The sequence below is a fragment of the Rhamphochromis longiceps genome, linkage group LG13 (genome assembly GCF_057381845.1).
Source record: "Rhamphochromis longiceps isolate RC_006_pf linkage group LG13, R_longiceps_female_GT1.1, whole genome shotgun sequence".
In the NCBI taxonomy this organism is placed as follows: domain Eukaryota; kingdom Metazoa; phylum Chordata; class Actinopteri; order Cichliformes; family Cichlidae; genus Rhamphochromis; species Rhamphochromis longiceps.
This window is the reverse complement of record NC_140569.1, coordinates 28,292,941-28,311,907: the sequence shown is the minus strand read 5'-3', so window position 1 is coordinate 28,311,907 and position 18,967 is coordinate 28,292,941. Positions and strand designations below refer to the sequence as shown.

Here is an 18,967-nt window from a genome sequence, read left to right as displayed (position 1 = left end):
GATGTACAGACCAGGGGATCAAATTCCTTTCTGCACCCTACTGTTAGTTATTCTCTGCTTCAGGGTGGGGACCCCTGCACTCTGGAGTTTCCAACATTGCGAGTAAAAGAGGAAGTCGGCATCTTCTCACAGTTTGCAAATCCTTACAAGGATTTATGTGGATTTGGAGTGTGCAGCAGATGATAGTTAATTTTTCCTCCTTTAAGGTAATCCATTCAGCGTACCCTTGACTCCTACACATCATTTCTATGCGGCGAGGGAATGGTCGCAGCAATTACTGTGGGCTGCAAACTTGACATCCGCCCAGCTTAAAGCAGTCTTCCCCCGGCTGATGGGATTCAGTGTGGGCTTTCAGAAGACCGCTTCTTAATGAATTTCTTGTGATGCTACGGACGGAGCGGTTCAAACGCACAGGAGAATTCAACGACGTCTCAATGAAAGCGAAACCTCCATTTCCTGACGCAGCGTGCCAGGCTGTGTAGGTATCAGCTGGAGGAAACCTAACAAATCCTTATATTATGCACATCTCTCTTTTTTTGACAAAACAACCTCCTGTCTTCATAATAATCCCCCTCCTCCTCCTCCTCTCTGTGTGATTGTGGAAGTCATCTTCATCTGACAGGCGTTTGGTGGATTTTCCTGCGTTTTTTAAGACTATCTGTTTGCCTCCCTCCTGGCACAGTATCAATAAAAGCACTCCTGTGAAGCTTATCAAAACAGGCGTTTCTTGTAAGCTGGATCTGTTTGTGTGTTTGTTTTTTAAAAATAGGCATTTCCCAAAATGCCCTCAGCTGCTCTATCACATATGCATTATTAAAGCACCGAAGTGCCCAAATTCCAAGGACCAGAAATTGTATGGTTCTGTTTGATAAGCCTATGGATACCAGCAACTGTCTGATCAGCCTACCCACACAGGGAACCAATTATTTTCTTAGCTATACAGTAAGGTGGGAGACAGGAAGATGAGGCAGACGTCTCATCGGTCCTCTCTCATTACCTGCCTGGCTGAGATGTTGCATCACGCAGCAGCTAAATGGAGCAGTTTATCCGATGCATACAGGTGCATCGCAAAACAATCCTGTCACGCACAGATGCTCACAAAGCGTCTGGTAAACTGGGACAGAAATAAACTTGCGATAGAGACTCAAGCAGTAGATTGATTTGCTTTATGTGTCACTGTGTTCTCACATCCAGCTTTCAGGGAAATATCTGAACTTTCTTGTGATTAGACGTTTCCGTCAGTCCAGCGTAAATCCAACTGCTTATTAAGGAAGGAACTAAACAAACCTGTATTTGAAGTAATCTTCTGAATACAGGTTTGCAAGAAAACACCTCTCTCGCTCTCTAAGCGTCAGAGACGTCTGCAAACCTGAACGCTTGAAAACATCAACGCAGCTGCTTAAGTTCAGGGTAACAGCTGCATCCAGACATATTTACACATATCTGCCTGTCATATCATCTAACAGCAATGGCAACAGCCTGTTGACAAAGTACTCCTGCCTTCTGGATCCCTCACTGTTACACCTTTGTTTGTCTGTCTGTTACTGCACTTAGACAAAAGTTAGACTGCCTGAAACATTTCATGGCATTATTAGATTTCAACACATCACAAAAACAACTTAAAATGCTCAAACGGTAACACTGCATTCAAGAATCCCTATTGATCCAACCAACAGTCATCATTGGAACTTCTTTCCAAGAGTGACTTGACAAAAATAAGTCAGACGACTGTAATTTTAGTTCGTGGGCCAGATACAGTCTCATCTCATAAATGGGTCAGACCATATAACACATAACAGCTCTTTTTAAAGCAAGCTGAAATCATAGGTCAAGTGAAAGATCCTCCTCCTTTAAAGATCTGACAACTTGTTGGCTCAAGACTTTAGTGTGAAACTCTTGAGCCAACCCTCATATCTTCATATTTTGCTTCCAAGAAGCCAGACTTTCTTAGCAATAGTTCTTCAGGCTTCCTGAAGGTCATTTTAAGTGTTTCACCATTTTTTCCAGCAACATTTTTATTTCTTCCTATTATTCTTGTTTTGTTAAGCCAATTAACACTGAGCTGTGAATCATTTATTATAAAAAAGACAGATGAACCACTGTTATGTCTACACATAACAGACAACTTGGCAAATAACCGATTTGAGACATGGTCTCAGTGAAATGTTGGCTGTCAAGAAGCCATTTTTAATGAAGAGAAACAGGGAGAAAAGACTGAGGTATGTCAAATTACACAAGGATTACTCTGATAGTCAGTGGCAACAGTTCTTATGGAGTGATGATTCAAAATTTGACATTTCTGGTTCAAACTGCTGTCAACATGTATGGAGCAGTGTCTACAGCCATGGTAAAACAGCGGAGGCTCTGTCATGGTTTGGGCCTTCGTTTCGGCCTGTACCGTTTTCTCCAAAAGCTGATGAACGCAGAAAAATCCCATCAGATTTTGATCCACTATGTACCATCTGGAAAACATCTGACTGGCAACAGCTTTATTTTGCAGCATGACAATGATCCCAAACAACTGCCAATGCAGTAAAAGCATACCTGGAAACGCACACTGGAACTTTATCAGTCATAGATCGGCTGTTCCAGAGGATTCTGACAGAGAACGGAAACAAAAGGCGGCCAACATCCAAAGAAGAGCTTTGAATGTCCTTCGGGAAGCCTGGAAAACTATTCCCGAAGACTACTTAAAGAAATTAGAAGAGAGCTGCCTAAGAGAGTTCACGTGGTGTTTTAAAATAAAGGTGATGATAGGACCAAACTGTGCAAACTCTTTTTCCTCTTAATTGCCCCTTGGGGATAAATAAAGTCTCTCTGATTCTGATTCATTATATTTACATGCGTTTCAATAAATCTGGACCCATTTCCTGTTTTCCTCACAAAACAAAGAAATGGGGGGCGGCACGATCCTGTATTCTCCTCATTTAATGACTAATCCATTTATAAAACAGATAATGAGCGGCCTGAGCTTAGCAAGTCCAATTTCAGCAGCGTGGCTCAGTTTTTTCAGCTTCATTAAAGCTGCTCTCATTACATGTACTTTACAATTTACAGATCACAGCTGAAAAGCACCAAAAATTCACATGTACGTTTTTGTAACTGAGCAGCAACATTTACATGTTTATTATTCAAATCGCTCGTCTCGATTTACAAACACTTTATTGTTTTTGGCATAATCACAAATGAATTCTCAACACATTTTATTGGAGCTATTAATGACCTCCCTGCAATTTTCACTAATGTTTCCAGTGGAACTCGTGTTTGAGTCTCAGGGTGTAGAGTAACTAAGACTAGTGCTCTTGATTATATTTTAATATGCGTGGAAGTGACAAAGCTCAATTGGCTTCCATTAATTAGGAGCAGAGGCAGAAACTCCTCGCAGATGAAACACAAACCGTCCGCTTGCACGGATACCGCTACAGGTCTGCAAAATCTGTTTACAAAATCATCCTCAACGTCCTAAAATAACACGTGTCAAAGATAATGGTCCAATTAGAATGAAGACTTATGGCGTTTTGAGTATAGGACCAATTATACTTGGAAACGAGAGGAACTGCTCGAGTATGAGTTTCTGTGTGCTCCCGGTGAGATGGACAGGCCATTTTTTTGGAGCATCTCAAATGCAGAGAGAGGAGGTGTGAAACTTCTCAATCCCACGTAGCCACAAAGATACAGTTCAGCATGCTTGTCACTAATGGGTATTTAAAACAGTGCTGCTTGCAGAGAGAGAGTGAGGGTGAGCTGAGCAGCACAGCCAGAACTAGAAAACTAGAACACAGAAGGCTTTGGCAGCCATAAACTCCTGCAGGGAATTATAAAAAATAAACAGGCCTACTACTGTACGCTCATTAAAATGCCCTCAGTTTGTTGTAGTGAAGTAAGAGTATCTAGCAGGCAAATGCATTCTGCAGATTGATCTTAAATCATTCACAACTTGGTAAGGAACGAGCCCCGGACACGGCTTTGTCTCGCTCCGCGTAATCAATCCATCACGGAACGTGGGAATATTCTGGCAGCGATTGCTCGGAGACGACGAGCACGTGCACAACCGCTTTACCAATTACAGAGGAGCAAAGTGCTTTGTGTAATACGGCGTGAATGCCGTGCCAGGTCCCCAATTACATTTAGAAATGTGTCCCGCCCGGAGATGAGCATTGAATAATGAACGCAGCCTCCATTCACCCACATATCATACTCGAGGGAAGAGTGAGGTCATTTCAAACCACAGTAATTATCAAATGTGTGCTTCATGGGCTCAGAGCCAAAATTAATATCCCAGAATATCTCTCTGCTATAAATCGTTTCTTAAGTTAATAGCTGTTGGTTTCTGAAGGAGAATTTGTTCAAGCTTTAATTAAACTTTTTTTTTTTTTTACCCACATGCAACACATAACATTCAAACAGAGTGCTTCTATTTAAAGGATGCGACAGATTTTTACAGCAAGCGTGCACACGTCTACTGGGAATCACTTGAGGGCGGACGCACGGAGCGCACAGACAGGCGAAGCAGGCAACCGACACAAACAGAGCCGACCACACTGAAAGTGTAAAAACATAGGATAGTCACCAGAGATTTACTAAAAAAACATGTTCAATTTCCTGTAGGATCTCAAGCTCTCTAAAGACGTTTCGGACCTCATCTCTCTCTATGCACTGCTGTTTGTTCATGTACTTCATGGCGTACATCTTCTCGGTGTCCCTCTTTTGTACAATGCATACCTGCAGCAGGGAAAGGACAGAACAGAGGGAGGGGGGGGAAAGGGAGAAGAGACAGAGAAACAAAATTGGGCACATTAGTACAAGATAATATAAATATTTAGCTGCTTTTCGTGCAGGTGTACAAATGCGGTCACGCTGCTGTGCGAATAAAATGTTTTCTAAACAGCCTACGGCATCATTCAGCTGCTGATTAACGCGATAACCTGAGTGGATGCCCTGCACTCATAAACCGAGCAGCTCAAATAAACTTCATTTTCGAAAACACGGGAGACAACAACAGAAACCACTTCCAAACAAATCACCTCATTATTTATTTAAACACTGATTACAGTTTTTTCTTTTTCTTATCAGGAAGTATCAGTGAAGGGTCAGGAACAGGACAGGACTCCAGAGGGGTCGCTACAATAACATTACAGCTTGCAGTCATTAAAAACAGATCACAGAGTCCTGCTTAGCAGGTCACCGCTGGACTTTTATCTTCTATGTTTTCTGCCTGTTTTTTCCAGTTTCATCTTTGTATAAAACTCACTCCAGGAAGACTGATTTAAAGCTGGTGAGGAGAGAAGGAACACATACAACATTCAATAACACACATACCCATTACACGTGTGCTGTGTCATAGCAGACTTGAAGACAAGAAATCAGAATCAGTCCTTTTGATGTGGCTTTCTAGCCGTCTCCAAAGGATGGTGAGGGCTAATTTGCATGACTGTTGAGCAGGGATGCCACCAACGCGCGACGCCGTCAGTAAAATGCTTAAATGAGCCAGAGGGTGAATACACATTTACAGTAGCTTCTGCAAAAATATCGCCTTTCTTCAAACCGAATTCTTCTATATCACACGAACATGAAGCCTGCAGACAAATATGCTAACTTGGCGGCTCACCCAAGTAATAGGCGACTTGTTTTAGCATCTTTCTTAAAAAATGCTTTTATTTTGTCATCTAAAAAAAAAAAAAAAAGACATGATATCCAATTGTATAATTCCCTTGCTTTTATCCTGAAAGCTCAATGTTGGCTAACCAGCTACCCAATGCCCTTCCCATCTCGTGGTTTCCCTATTGGCTGGCTTCATTGGTCAGGTTGGTGAACTACTTCTCTACATCATTTAGTTTTTTAGCTTCAGGCTCCCTTTATCCAGAACTTCCAGCCGGTGGAGAGCTGCTTCATGTGCTACAAAAAGGAACAAACACAGTAAAGTTGGATTAAATCTAGGGCTGAACGATTATGGAAAATAATCTAATTGCGATTTTTTGCCCCAATATTGCGATTGCGATGCGATATGCGATTATTTTTTAAGGTCTTTGTCTTCTGTATTATTAAACAAAGACAAGCAATACATCATATAGTATGGCCAATACTATATTACATTAATTTTAAACTGTTCTTTCCTGGAAGACAGACCTCTGTTATGATGACATGAGGTGATGCATGAATTGATGACTGACATTTTTATTTAACTTCTTCAATCACAACAGTATATTTGAACATACACAATAGTTTATTTTTAGCTTACAAACATCTGAGCATAAAGTGCTGACAAGGAACCCTGGTGTAAACATTAAAATGAAAGTCAGTACAATGTGCAGATTGCAGAAATATACATAAACAAAATCAGTGGCTTTACCACACTCAGTTTTTCGACATCTGTGAACTACTAGACAGTCATTCAATTAAAAAATAATATTAAATAAATAAAACTAATAAATAAAAAATACACACATCTTACTGATCTCTGCAGTCAGTAACATTACACATAAAGTGCAAACATAATAGCAATTGTATAAACACACACACAAACACGCCTTTAAAATTTAAAGGCGTGAAATTGGACGGTCTAGTTCTGATTAGCGTCACCGCTGTCTCGGTGGAGTTTAATAAACTCAGCCGTCTGCTTCTTGCTATCTAAAATATAACCAGACACTGGCGTAAATTCTCGACTGTCTCATACTTCTGTTTAATAAGATTTCTGTTTGACGTTTAGTCAGCTGTGTGAAAACCAAGGAGGAACCCACCCGGGGGATTAATAAAGTTTTATTTTATCTAATCTAATAACTTTAATCTCAGCCAAACCGATTTACTCACGAACAAACAAAACACTGAAAAAAGCCCAACAATAACATTTTTAGGTTGTCTAAGTGACTTATATATTACGTTTAACCCGAGCAGCGAAACTCCGCGGTGATCTGAAAATGATGTGCCGGGAGTTGTGCCGTTCTCGGCCGCATCAGTAACCCTCGAGCTCCCGGCTAGCTGTCGAGCTGGTGGGTAGCAGACGCCTCTGAAAACGTCGAAGCACTTTTGCAAATATGGGATATCTTGATAAACCGAGCAGATATTTGATGTTTACACAACTACTTTCTCGCCTGAAAATATTTTAAAAGTTTATTTTGTGACCCAGAAAGATTAGTATGAGTAATTTTAAAACTTAGTAGCGGCCGCCATTGCTGGAAACTGGAGTTTGGCTGGGCCGCGCTATGAATTCTGGGATATGGTAGTAATTTGGACAGCCTTCGGCGCGTCGCTGTGACGTAATCGGTCTACAAATGCGGCCTCAGGAGGATGCAGCCCATGAATTTGGACATGTCCAGAGTATAATCGCAGCCTTTGCGGTTAGAAAATTGCACTTGATCATGTCGCGATATTATCGCAAATGCGATATATCGTTCAGCCCTAATTAAATCCATTATTTGAGAGGAGCCAGCCTCACCCCACTGTCACGATCTTTACACATAAAAACGGAATTCATTAATTGGAATGTGGGTACTGCAGCTCGATTTCTATTAGAGACCGTCGTCTTGGTTTTGTTTATCTGGGTTCCAACAAATGTGTGTGTGTGGATGACAAAAAGACCTGGCACAGGGAGAGTATCACAGTGGCAGCAGGTCAGCAGGAACACCATTACTCATCCTTGTAAACACATTTAAAAGATGTCAGCCTTGTTTTAAAGCCAAGGAAGGGGCCGGGGTGGAATATGATTACCGACCACCTACATTTAAAAATGTCCTCTGGTTTTCCTCCTTAACTGGATTTCTTCCAACAACATGGCATCTTGTGTGCATGCTAACACAGTGAATGTGAAACTTAGAAAAACCACATAAATCTCAGCATCAGTCACTGTCCAACTACCTAAAGGACAAAATCTAAGCAGCTGTTTTGGCCACCGCTGCACTGACTGTAACATTTGCCAACCACGTGAAGCATTTAATGCTAACCCCCCTCCCTATTTCTGTTATAGACACTCAGCCATTCCTGGATTGAATTGTCCACCAAGGATCTTCTCGCAGGTCTGCTCGTTACAGTCAGATCCACACAGATGGCTGTTACATAGCACTCTGGCCCTGATGCACTGCAAAAAAAACACCCTTCACAGCATTTTTCTTATTTTTTCAGTCTTAGAAAACAGAGGGAAAAAATGCCAGAGGGAAGAGAAACTATCCCTCGCCTCCATCCAGATGGATGTTTGTGCAGCTGTGCATGCTGCAACACTTTTCACAAATATGATGATACCGTCCTGAAATGAGTTACCGAGCCCTTCGCTGCTATGTTTAAATTATGTTTGCATTACAAACAAATAAAGAGGCTTCAAGAAGCTACATACTTCTGCCAATGAAATAAGGGTTTTTCCTCTTGATTTGCTGGGAAAGAATGATTTCAAGACTGAACACCAAGCTTAATGAGGTGTTAAAATAGACATTATGTGAACAGTGACAGGAGGAAAGCCATTACTGTGTAAAACATCATCTACTTAATTGTACTCGTGGTTTCCCCTGGAGCACAGAGCTCTAATGTGTGCCAGGTCTGACTCGCTGCCTCTCCATTTGCTTCCATCTGGATCTTCAAGTTCACCCCCCGCCTCCCCGCCTCCCCCCCTCCCATCACGCTCACCAGCTCATCGTAGCTAACATTCATCAAACCCTTTCTTCGTCTCCTGTTTGTTTGCCAAGTCTGCTGTTATTGTTAAAACTGTTGGTATATTACTGCACACCAATGTGGAATACAATAACATCAATTTCAAGACAGAATTTCAAAAACATGATTTATTAAGTTTACTACGGTTTGTGTCACAAAATTTATTCAGTGATGCAAATTTTAAAGTTATTTAATTTTATTTAGTTTTGTACCTGATGTTGGTTTTATAGAACATAATTAAACAGACAGTATAAAGGCAGCCACATTTCGTTTTGAGAAAGCCGTTTCAAAAATGGAATCTTACTTATTAAAGTAGAAAAGATCAACACTGGAGAATAGAAACTAGATGTTTGCGTTTCCCCTCGACTCCACAGTGTAGTTACTTAAAAGCCGTTCTATCCTTTTCGTAGGTTTTTAGAGATAAAAGCGGGATTTTCAGATGCGCTTACACCGATTCTTTCTTCAAACAAGAAGCACAATAAATTTTTAGAGATACTCTAGACTTCCTATAAGTGTTATTAAAGAAAGTGCTGCTTCTTCTCTTTTCCTTCCCCCCCCCAAACGGTCCCCCATCCGCAACTCCTGCACAACATGGCTTTGTGTTCAATACCGATCATGTAAACAATACACAGAAGTTCGTTTAGCGTAGAAAAGGGGGAAAAAAAACGCTTCACAGAATAAAGCAAAATACATTTTAATATCGCTTCACCTGATTCAGTTCCATATCGAAAAGGAGTGAGAAGTGCACGCGTATTTAATCCGACCCCGTTATCAATCAATATTTATTCAGCTTCCTTACTGATATGATCTGCAGAAATAATAATGATTTCTAATATAACATATACACCACATTATACAAGATATCATCATGTTTACGTGATGATGTGATCTGATTCAATCTGATGTGATGACTTACCCAAAAACAAGTGTTCTCATTAGTTTACATATTCCAAGTGAAGCGTGTCGAATGATTAAAATTATCAGTAAATGTGAAATCTTGAGGTCTGAAGTCTTGACTGAGAGAACAGTAAAGATGATGAATGGCTGTACACAGCATGTGCTCAGTTAATGACAGCGCTGATTAAGAATCGTGTGCTTTACATTTTTTCACTGGTTTTGCTGGATGTGCACTTTTTTTTCCAATGTGCACATGAAAAGCAAAAAATAAAATAATACTGTAACTCCTTCTCTTTCAGCTCCGTCCAGTTTCTGTGTTTATCATATTTGTGGGATGTGATGCGCTTGGAGACTGTTTTTGCTGCTGTGATGCAACATTTCAAATGTAAGTGGTCTGACTGAAATCTGTTCTCATGTTCAGGGTTGAAAGGTCACCAAAGCAAAGCAAGTGAAATCTCAGAAATGTTCAGTTTCTCTTTACATTTTTTACTTTAACAATATTTCTACGGCACATTATGTTTATAATGTACAAATTGATAAATATCTCAGGTTCACAGCTTGCTGCTTAGGACCGCAAGGTTTACAGTTTTGGGTTCATGTATAATCCATCTGCAAAGAGAGCCGACGGAGGCACAGGGGGAGCTGAAGGTTATAAATAGTGTCCGACTTTATACATGAAAAATCAGTTTGCATGGATGTTTTCCTCATCACGCTTTTCTGTGCTGACCATATTCTGTTACCCTGCATTGCACAAAGCTACTTTGAAATGTATTTATTGGTGATTGTGTGTCAGTATCGTAGAATGTAAAAACACAACATTTCCAAACCAATCAGATATCAAATTATCAGTCATCTTCCACTACCCTCGTGTTATCTGGAATCCTCAGGAGCCGGTCAGCGGAGTGAAATGATGACTTTTAAAAAGGATTTATTCATTTATTCATAGAGTGTATTAGCAATTCAATGCATTAGACCAGTTTAGTATGGAGCAGAAAAAAGTGACAATTTGGAGACGAGAGGTGTGAGGTGGAATGTTTTGCAAGCTATTTGCATATGAATGGAGACGTTTTCACCTAGAATTAAATCAGTTGAGATGGAAGATCCCCGCAATTGCAGAGTGTGGGACTGAGGTGCCATAAAGAGATACCTTCTGAGACAAGTTCTCTCAGAGAAGTCGTGGACACTCATATGTTCCTAATTATTCTGTAACATTATCTCTAAAACGCTAACGGTCGGTGTGAGTCAGCCTATCGTTAACACTGCTGGCCAGGCTCTCGTTAAATTCTAATTTAGGAACACCTGCTAGTCAGACTGCTTTGAATATTTGTCAGAGATAAAGGTCAGTTTGTTTTCAAACAAGCAGGGCGGAAGACGGGCAAATCTGAGGACGGTGCCAGATCTGTCCGCTGGCTGGCCAGCTGCGCATCTGGGAGAAGAGCTGGCTAATAAATTGGCACAGCGGCCACGTCAGGCTCTGGACTGACCAGCCTCCAGCCAGCAAGAGTCATCCAAAAACAAAAAAAGAGAGAAAAAAGAAAAGAACAGTGCTGCCTAATAAATGAGTCCCAGGAAATGTTACTTCAGCATAAACAAAATGATCAGGAAACTTTAGAAAGCATTTCGTGCACACATTTAAACTTAAATATCTATTTAATCTGCTTCAGTGGCACTGCCTGGACCGACAGCAGCTGGCTGGAAAATGGCAACGTGTTTCCCAGCCTTATTTAAACTTCCTAAAACTGAAAAAGTAACAGAAACATGCCTGTGGATCCTTTAGCAAAAACTAGCACAGTGGAGAGTTTTTGGAAGTTTTTACTTTTATCTCAGACACAGTTTTGGAAGACATGTTGCTGGGTTTTTGATGATGCCGTTCGGCTAAATCTATCGACGTTCAGATAAAATGATAAAAATCTGTGTGGTAGGACTCGACTTAAGCGGTCAAAGAAGTGCAGGAGACTGATGCTGTCCAGTGTAGCAAGTGATTTATTCACCATTCTGTGGCCCAAGAATATTTACAAAGAAACAAATAAGAAACTTAACTCTATAATTAACTCAATTCAAATAAACATAACTGAACTTAAATCAACGGAAATTAAGGTCAAGCTGCACACAGCTACACTGACCTGAACCCTTCTTCTGAAACACCTGAGTTCGTCTGCTTAAATAGTCCCCTTAATCAAACACTTTCTCCTCTGGACTATTCCATTCAGTAAGTAGGTGAGATGAACATGATTATATTCATCCTCTACTACTCCTCTTGACTGGCAACATAAACTCTGGTGTAATCAATACATATCACAACATTAAATCTATTTCTTTATAAACCCTTTAAAATCAACTTTATTAAATTATAAGAATTCTTCCCCTCCTGCCCTTGGTCTCTTCCTGTGACCTCAGATGAACCCAGAAGGTATAAAGCAGGAAGTAGAACTACATTTCCTCCTTTTGCTTCTGGAAGACAGGTAGGTAAAGGTAAGTTCAAACAATACAAATTAACAGTTAAAATAAATAACATGTTAACTTAACAAACTTGTATGAATTGATTTAAACCAAGATGTTATATTATATAATCTGTAAAAGTGCAGAACATAAACAAACCCGGGATAGTAGATGTTTGCCTATTGCAGATTACATGTGAAATATGGTTAAATCAAAACAAGAATGTTAACTAAGAATGTAGACAAATGGTCTTCTCACCCACTTTGTCACAATCTGTATTAAAAGTGCCTTTGGGGTTGCTCCCTACAGCAGCAGTCACATAATTGACTTCCCCAAACACTATGGCTCTTAGTCCCAGTCTGCTACTTCCAACTAATTCTAGAGAGTCTAGAGTTTAATTTTTAAATTCAATCTATTAGGGCTGCTCAATTAATCGAATTTTAATCACGATTACGATCTGGGCTTTCAACGATCATTAAAAATGACTGAGCCGATTATTAGCCCCTCCCTCGTGCTTTACTCTCGCGCTGCTCCGTGTGGCAAATCGAGCGCACCTCTCTGCATTTCGAACACGTGTCAGAGCAGCGGTCCACAACCTTTTTTTCGCCAAGGACCAGTTTATGCCCGACAATATTTTCATGGACCGGCCTTTAAGGTGTCGTGGATAAATACAACAAAATAAAACTAGTACCAGTACCGAAAAAAAGAAAATTTATTCATAACACACGTGAAAAGACCAAGGAAAACCGAGTAAATGATAAAAAATGATAACAAAATAACGCTGAAAACCGATAAAAACCCTGAAAACTATACATTTCACACCTGAGCCTCAACTCTCGCGGCCCGGTACCAAACGACTCACGGACCGGTACCGGTCCGGGGACCGCTGATTAAGAGGACCCGAGGGAAGCTCGGAAAGCTAAGCAGAAGTTATTTGGAGAGGAGAGTGACTGCCGCTGGTTGAAAAGAGAGGTAAAAAAAAACTTCAGTGGTGTGGAAACATTATGGGTTTGCGGAGTCAGACGTGGATCAAGTAGACATAGTGTGTAAACTTTGCTACGGTGTCGTAGCTGCACCACAGAGCAACACTGCAAAGTTCACTAAACATAGATGTTTACATTTTTCATTTATTTTTTATATTGCAAACATTTGCACTGTTATCAGTATTTGCACACTATTTTATATAATTTTTTGACAATCTTTAAAGTCATTATTCAATACATTGTTATTGTTAAATAAATATCGTCAAATAATCGAGATCTCAATTTCAGTGAAAATAATCGTGATTATCATTTTTGCCATAATCGAGCAGCCCTACAATCTATTACATTTTCTGTAGTTACTGTCTAAAAAATGCACTGTTACTATGTTGAATGTTCATATCAAACATGTATAATGAAGTTAGTGGACGCACGAGCAATTGCCAGTGGTTGGAAACTGTGGAACAACTGAATTTAATGAACATAAAAACAATAAAAAAACAAGATTACACGGAACAAAGAAAGAAGCTTTAACTGACCTCAGGTCAGCAGGTAGCTTTAAAAAAAAACAAACAAAAACAACAGGGCCGCAGTGAAAACACCCTCAGATCGGATTCAGTGATCAGTCAAATGATCTGGAAGCGGCACTGGTGACCTTACTAATATGATTGTAAAAACTGAGCGGTCCAAAATAGTCCCGAGATTCCTGACTTGCTTGTGTTTCAGAGAACGAGATGATAAACATGAATACGTCTTCTGTCTTTGACTTTGTGGATCAACAACAAATATTTCCACCTCATTTCTGTTCCGTTCTAAAAACTTTCAAGAGATCCAACGCAGCTTCTTAATTTGTGAACAGTGGGTAAGATCAACTGTGAATGAATGATATATGATGATTCCTCATGATAGTACCAAGTGGCAGCATGTAAAGATTAAAAAGTAATGGACCTAGGACAGATCCTGAGGGACCACCTGATTAAATTTTGTGCAGATCTAAAACTTTAGGTATGATGAAAACCATTCACGAACTTGACCTTTTAATCCAGTTGAATAAAGGTCATGATGTATTTTATTTTCTTTAAAAACAAACCAAAATTCCCATCAGCAGGAATTGTACTTTACAACAAACATCACTAAAAGTGAGTAAATAGAGTTTATAAGCGGCGAGTATTTACTGAGGAAATCTGTCAGTGGAAAACGCTACGAGCAATATGAGCTTTTGGATACACAGACAATTTGTGTTAATTCACTGGGATTTGTCAACATGGAAAACTGTTCTATATTGTGTTTCCTTTGAGCCCAGCAAGTTATGGGAGTGACAAATAGCCAGCTGCATTTACTGATCGCAAACATACAGAAACAGTCCGAGTGTTATTGAATTCAGCAGTGCAGCTATGAGACCGCTTTAGTCTCGTGCACCAGGGGATTTGAAGGGTAGTGTTAATGAGCAAACACAACTGAAAAGAAAAAAAGCTGTTCATATGAGCTCTGTCCAGGGTTTAGACTTGGCTCCAGATTTCATGTCTCCAAGCAGCGGGAAGGACGGCGGCGCTGGCTCTGGGTGAGATGCTGTCACAACGCTGGCTGTAATCTCTGACCACCAGCTGCACATAGCACCTGTTTATCTCTCCTACAGAGCACTTTTTAGAGGTGGCCAGACGAGCGCACAGACACACACAATAAGCATTAATTCAGGGACCACGCCGTTTCTCCGTATATTTCTCTATGTGCTGTTAGAAGCTATTGGATGCAGGGGGAATCTAAAGGCAAGGAGTAGCGCCACAGATGAGAGCACCTGCCTGTCTCTGCCTCACAGAATCCATGCTTTGCATCACAACAGCTCAGATGCTCACTTTTAATAGTTTTGAGCTCTGGAGCATGAAACCAACTTTGTTTTTGTGTGTGTGTGTGTGTGTGTGTGTGTGTGTGTTTTTGCAGCACAATCATTATTTAATAAGGACGAAGAGAGGCGAATGACACTAATAACAAGGAGCTTGGCGGGCTGCTTCCTGGAGTTGATCTCCGTAGGGTCAGCCAGGGGCGCCTGGCAAGCAAAGAGACACGTACCTACGACTGAACAGCACATGAAAACATCCAACACTCTAAATAAAGGCAGCTCAGTTATTCACCCATATGTTCTAGAAACTTGAGAATCCTTAATGAGGCGATACGAGCAGCAATTACAGATTAACAGTGGGGCTTCTGAAGGGAGCAGCTACATGTAAACTCTGATTTAAAACCAGAAGTAATCCATTAAAAAAAAAAAAGCAACATAAATTCATTAATTTTTCAGCAGAGTGCACATTGCACAGAGCCAAGTGAAAGAGATTATTCAAGGATGCTGTAATTAATATTGCCGTAGAAGAAAAGGCCAGTGCAGCAGCTGCTGTGTATTACAGTGTCTCAAGCGTTCAAATGTGAACGAAACCACGATTCAGGTTTCTATTTAAACAACGCAGCCTCCCTAAATTTGCTGGGAAAAATTCCACTGGGACTCAATGTGACCTATCTGCTGGTACGACCCATCTACAGATCATGAGACTAATTATATATTCCACTGAGATGATCTGTCCAGCTCTAACCTCAGCTGCCGAACGGGTGGAGGATGTTAATTCAGGAGGTCACTGGATAATGATTCCACGGGGCACTGGAGAATTCACAGTAAAAAAAAAAGAATATAAGATTCAGTCTCTGGAGTGAAAAGCGCTGGATTTAGTTGAGCTAAGGAGGGGGGAAAGGTTTCTGAATGTAACCTAGCACGTCTCCACTCAAGGAGGTAAATACAAAAAAAAAAAGTTCAGTTGTATTAAAGAGCCGAATACACCATGAGAAGCTTTTTCAATTCCCTTATTCCTTATTAACTTAATAAAGAATTATGAAAGAAGATGAGTGGAAAACAGTGAAGACTGACAGGTCTATTGGCAAGAGCCTCAAACGATGCTTAAAATAGCAAATCAGGAAGTTCATTACTATCTTTTAATAATGTGTGTCATCCATCACCGAGAAGAGATCGCATCACATGTAGTACCATTACTCATGGCTTTTACAATATATATATATTAGACATCACAGTAAGGCAGAGCGCCTTAATAATAAGCACAAAGCTCAGAGTTTAAGAGAATTGCTTAAGGACACACAATTGAATCTAAAGCATGACTGAGGTTGTAAACCCTGGCACCAGTGCCCCCAGGCATTACAAGATGATTTATGGTGGCCATAAACTTTCTATAACGTATCTTCAGGGTCTGAAAAGTGAAGCCAGTGCGGAATTACCTTAAACTTGGGCCAAGTCCTGTTGCAAAACGAGCTCCATGTTAAGACAGACCTCTGCTCTCTTGTTCTCAGACCTCAGAAAATGCTCTCTTGATGAGTTTATGGTCTCAGTCGCTATTTGGAGGTCATGATGTTCATTTTGTAAACTATCATCAATAAGGGTGATAAAGCAGATGCTTTATAAGACGCTAAATGCTTTCAGTTAGCATCATAAAATCTTACACGCTGCATTAAAGTATAAGAGTAAAAGTAATTCAGAGTGGTTGGCTCTCATATTGGCACTGGCGATGGTTTTATTATGTTTAAATATGCTTCATACGCCCAGACCCATGAATTCATATCAAGAGCTTGAACTAAAAACAAACTGTAGAAATTTTATTCTTGTTGTTTTATAGTTCACCATCTGTTGTAGATGACACCGCTAACCGCAAATGGGAGACAATCTCTCAAAACATATATTTTTACCATTTTATGGATTATTTTATGCATTATACTGAACTGAATTTATAAAGAAGAGAGTGCTCATTAGGACAAACAGCAGAAAACTAAACTTGCTGGAAAGAACAATTTAAAAAGCAAAAGACACATTTAATAAGGGCTGAATTCTATTCAGTTTCAGGTCCTTGTACTGCACGTGCTGGCCCAATGCACTTCTATTAGTAGAGCAATGAAACTAATCTTTGTAACCCACAAATATACTGTATATTATTCAGATTGACTGATGGTTACTGGGAAAGTTATGGCCCTCCACAACAGTCCCAGTTGTGGAAGGTCACTAAGCCAACTCGTTTCTGCACAATATTCACTTCTATTTCTTTATAAGCTTAGTTTTGCAGCCCTTCACAACAGTCCTAGTTTCTCATGTGGCCATTTGGGAAAATTAATTGCCAACGGCTAGATCAAGAACCACGAATGACCTTTTAGTGTAGGATAGCAATAATAACATTATTAAACCCTAATAATAAGATACGAGGTCTTGAGACAGACTACCACTCTTTCACCTTTTTTTGCATCAACTAATATATTGATGAAATCAGTCCCTAAACATTTCAGAGGAGACTGACCTGCAGCCACTCTCTCTGTGATTTTGCAGGCTAAAACTCTGAGTTTATATCTCAGTATATAAATCCAAATCTGCCTTCTTCCACTCTAAATCTTTCATATGTAAAAAAAAAAAAAAAAAAAAGAAAAGAAAAAATACTGATCTAGCTCTGCACCCCAACCATCTGCCTCAGCCTCCGGCTCTTTTCTACCCAGGCCTCCCTCTGGTTAATCTCAGTGTTACGCACTCCTTGAACACATGCACTTATTAAATGCTTATTAGCTGAACATATCACTTGGTAACAAAAAAGCCCTTTCATGTCGCGCTTCAAAGCAGAGCGTCCCTGTTAAATCCCACTGATGGCTGTATGTTGTTTACCTTTCCGATCCACCTTCCTCCACCGCCTCGTCCTCTCCACTGTTCTGCTATAGTTAGCAGTCCTATCAATTGCTGTCAGAAGGCCTAAAGCTCCAGGGACTACAAGGCTTGCAGCGAGGAGAAAAAGGTTGGGTGTTAAATTTAGTGGGCTCAGTCAGGAAGCTGCAGATTTTGTGTTTTCTAGGTCAGGTAAGTGCCAAGTCGGCCAGAAGCCTCTAACTGAGGCACACGGGTGAAACATGGACAGAGAGGGAAACATGGACAAGAGGGCCACTGGTCCAGAGAGGGATGACGGGGGGGAAGAGAAGGAGGGCAGCCCGTGTCTTTTCTATTAAGTTCTCCAGAAATGTACTGTGCATTCTCCATTGCCTCAGGTTAACGTTCAGCTCATGCCTGTTGTTGGTAAGAATGATTTAGAAAGACGTGCCTAAGTAAAGGGTAACCCGGAAACGTGCAAATGCGCCCACTCCCTTGCACCAAACACGCTCCTCTCACCCACGTTTCATTCTGGTAAGAGTGCTTTGAGTGAGTCGAGAGAGGAAAACACAGTTTCAGGGTCGGATAAACATGTCATCCTGGGAGAAGAAAGAATAATTTGCACTTTCATTTGGTTCATTCCACTGGATGTCTCCTGCTCCACAGCGGCTGCTGTCAGCCTGCAGGAAATGAACGTGCTTACTGAGCTCGGCCATCCATTTGCTCAGCTGCGGGAAGACGGCAGGCATGACCATTAATACCGGACTTCTCTGAGGCTTAGCTGTGCAAAATGAAGCTATGTGATACAAGCAAAAAAAAAAAGAAAAAGAAAAGAAAGAGGGATACATTTTCTTCTCTAGTATAAGAACAGTCTCAAGTACAGATATAAATACATATAAATGATGGCACTTGCAGCACAAGCACACCTGCATAACAAAACATTATTCTAGCAGACTGAGAGCGCTTCGCTCTCCAAAGGAAATGATTTGCTTTAGGCATCATTTACAAAACTCTACAGAAATGTATTAACTTTTCAACATGCAGTGCTATCTTCAAAAGCCCTATTTGTCTGACTAACACCTCAAAAGTTCAGTTCATCGTTTAAGGGCACGTTCTGCATATCTGACTAGCTCGAGTCAGTGAACTTTTGGCGCTGTGGCTACAGTGACAGTAGATAAAGGATGTACATGACCAGTCAACCAGTTGGTTTCACTACTTTTTTTCAGTCCCATTTATCATTTAGGAATAAACCAACATATTGGTTGAATGTTGGTATCGGTCACAACTGGCTGTGTTGAATGATATCTTCATATCAACATATAAGATGGAATTGACTGCAAGTGACTGA

The 18,967-nt window shown here is 40.5% G+C and overlaps 1 protein-coding gene across 2 annotated transcripts in view; it reads right to left on the bottom strand.

Moving 5' to 3' along the window:
• The window catches only part of stk32c (serine/threonine kinase 32C), a 102,785-nt gene that overhangs the window by 30,360 nt on the left and 53,458 nt on the right, over window positions 1-18,967 (bottom strand). For both annotated transcript variants that reach the window (XM_085428904.1, XM_085428905.1), the window contains one exon: window positions 4,571-4,722. In XM_085428904.1, coding sequence (XP_085285030.1) covers window positions 4,571-4,722 — 152 coding nt within the window. The remainder of the gene's footprint in view (window positions 1-4,570; window positions 4,723-18,967) is intronic.